Genomic DNA, 1,157 nt, shown 5'->3' with positions numbered 1-1,157 from the left:
CTGTTCCTTGGTATACCGGTCCTCCCGGCCCTTTCCTTCGAAAGATTCAGAAGAGGGGGCATCGTCCGGAGCTCTATCTGCCTTCTGTCAAGCAGGGTGTCCCCTATTCCGGCGGATTTACACGGATCCGCACTTGTGGTCACATTTGGGCGAACGGGAAGTGGATTTTGTGTCTTCATGCCTTGCCCGCTGATCTCCGTCGTTGGTTCTGTACCTTGTTCCCAGAACCTACCGTTGGGCCCACTCTCGCTACTTCCGCCCGTCACATGTTCATATGCTCGTGAGATTTCGGGGACACTACTGCCGGGGACCAATTCCTCAGCTGGTGTCACGTTAAGTACGCGGGCCCCCCACCTGAATGCACCATCCGTAGCGTTCCGGGCTTTCGTCTTTGAGCCCCCCTTCATTTGATTCTCGGTGGGGTTGATATTCTCCTGTATTCCCCCTTGTAACTTCTTGAAACTTATAAAGCCTTGAGTCTTCTGATCGGCCCTTGAACTGCTTTCCTTAAAAACTCCTCGTACTGAGCGATCTTCTTCATAGTCTCGTAACCTCGGGATCTTAACACTCGGACCCTCACTCTCAGCTCTTTCTAATTTTCGAATTATCAACTCCTTAGGCCTTAAGGAGTCTCCCATATGCATGAAACACTCTCTTTCTGTCAGAGCTTTTGCTCTGACCCGCCTCAGATCAATGTTAGAACCATGCGAATCTAGCTACTTTAAGGAAATTAGGGGTAGAAAGGGAGTAAGCAGTAGACAGAGTATGATAAGAAATAGGTTAGTAAACGTAAAGTAGGTTCGGTAACAATGTTAGGTAGGTGTCAGAGTTTTTAGAATCTCGAAGCGTGCTAGTGAAACTAGGACTAAAACGTTAATCTCGTCGTAGCTTTAGAGTCTGTAGTAAAGAGTGACGTTTTGGGATGGTTAACCATTGGAAAAGGGGGGAATTCCCGTGTTTAAGATTAGGTCCTGCGTAGAACACGAGCGGTCGGAGAATCCGACCAGTGTTCTGGCCTCTTCGGCGAGCGAACCGAGCAAGGGAGGCGCGGAGCCGCCGGAGTCAGGAGACAGACGAGCCGAAGAAGGACACGAAGCGAAGAAGAAGATTAATGATGGAAAATTAGGGGGACTTTTTGTGGAGAGGGAGTGATTTCC

At 49.4% G+C, this 1,157-nt stretch overlaps 1 protein-coding gene across 1 annotated transcript in view; it reads right to left on the bottom strand.

The window, feature by feature from the left end:
* Window positions 1-638, bottom strand: part of CSUI_003445 (uncharacterized protein) — a gene marked incomplete at both ends in the record, with an annotated part of 4,378 nt that extends 3,740 nt beyond the window's left edge. The window contains one exon of the mRNA XM_068063643.1: window positions 233-638. Coding sequence (XP_067924380.1) covers window positions 233-638 — 406 coding nt within the window. The remainder of the gene's footprint in view (window positions 1-232) is intronic.
* Window positions 639-1,157: the final 519 nt, after the last annotated feature.

The sequence above is a fragment of the Cystoisospora suis genome, assembly GCF_002600585.1.
Source record: "Cystoisospora suis strain Wien I chromosome Unknown contig_1539, whole genome shotgun sequence".
NCBI lineage: Eukaryota > Apicomplexa > Conoidasida > Eucoccidiorida > Sarcocystidae > Cystoisospora > Cystoisospora suis.
Note: the sequence above shows the minus strand (reverse complement) of the source record. Positions and strands in the feature narration are given on the sequence as shown.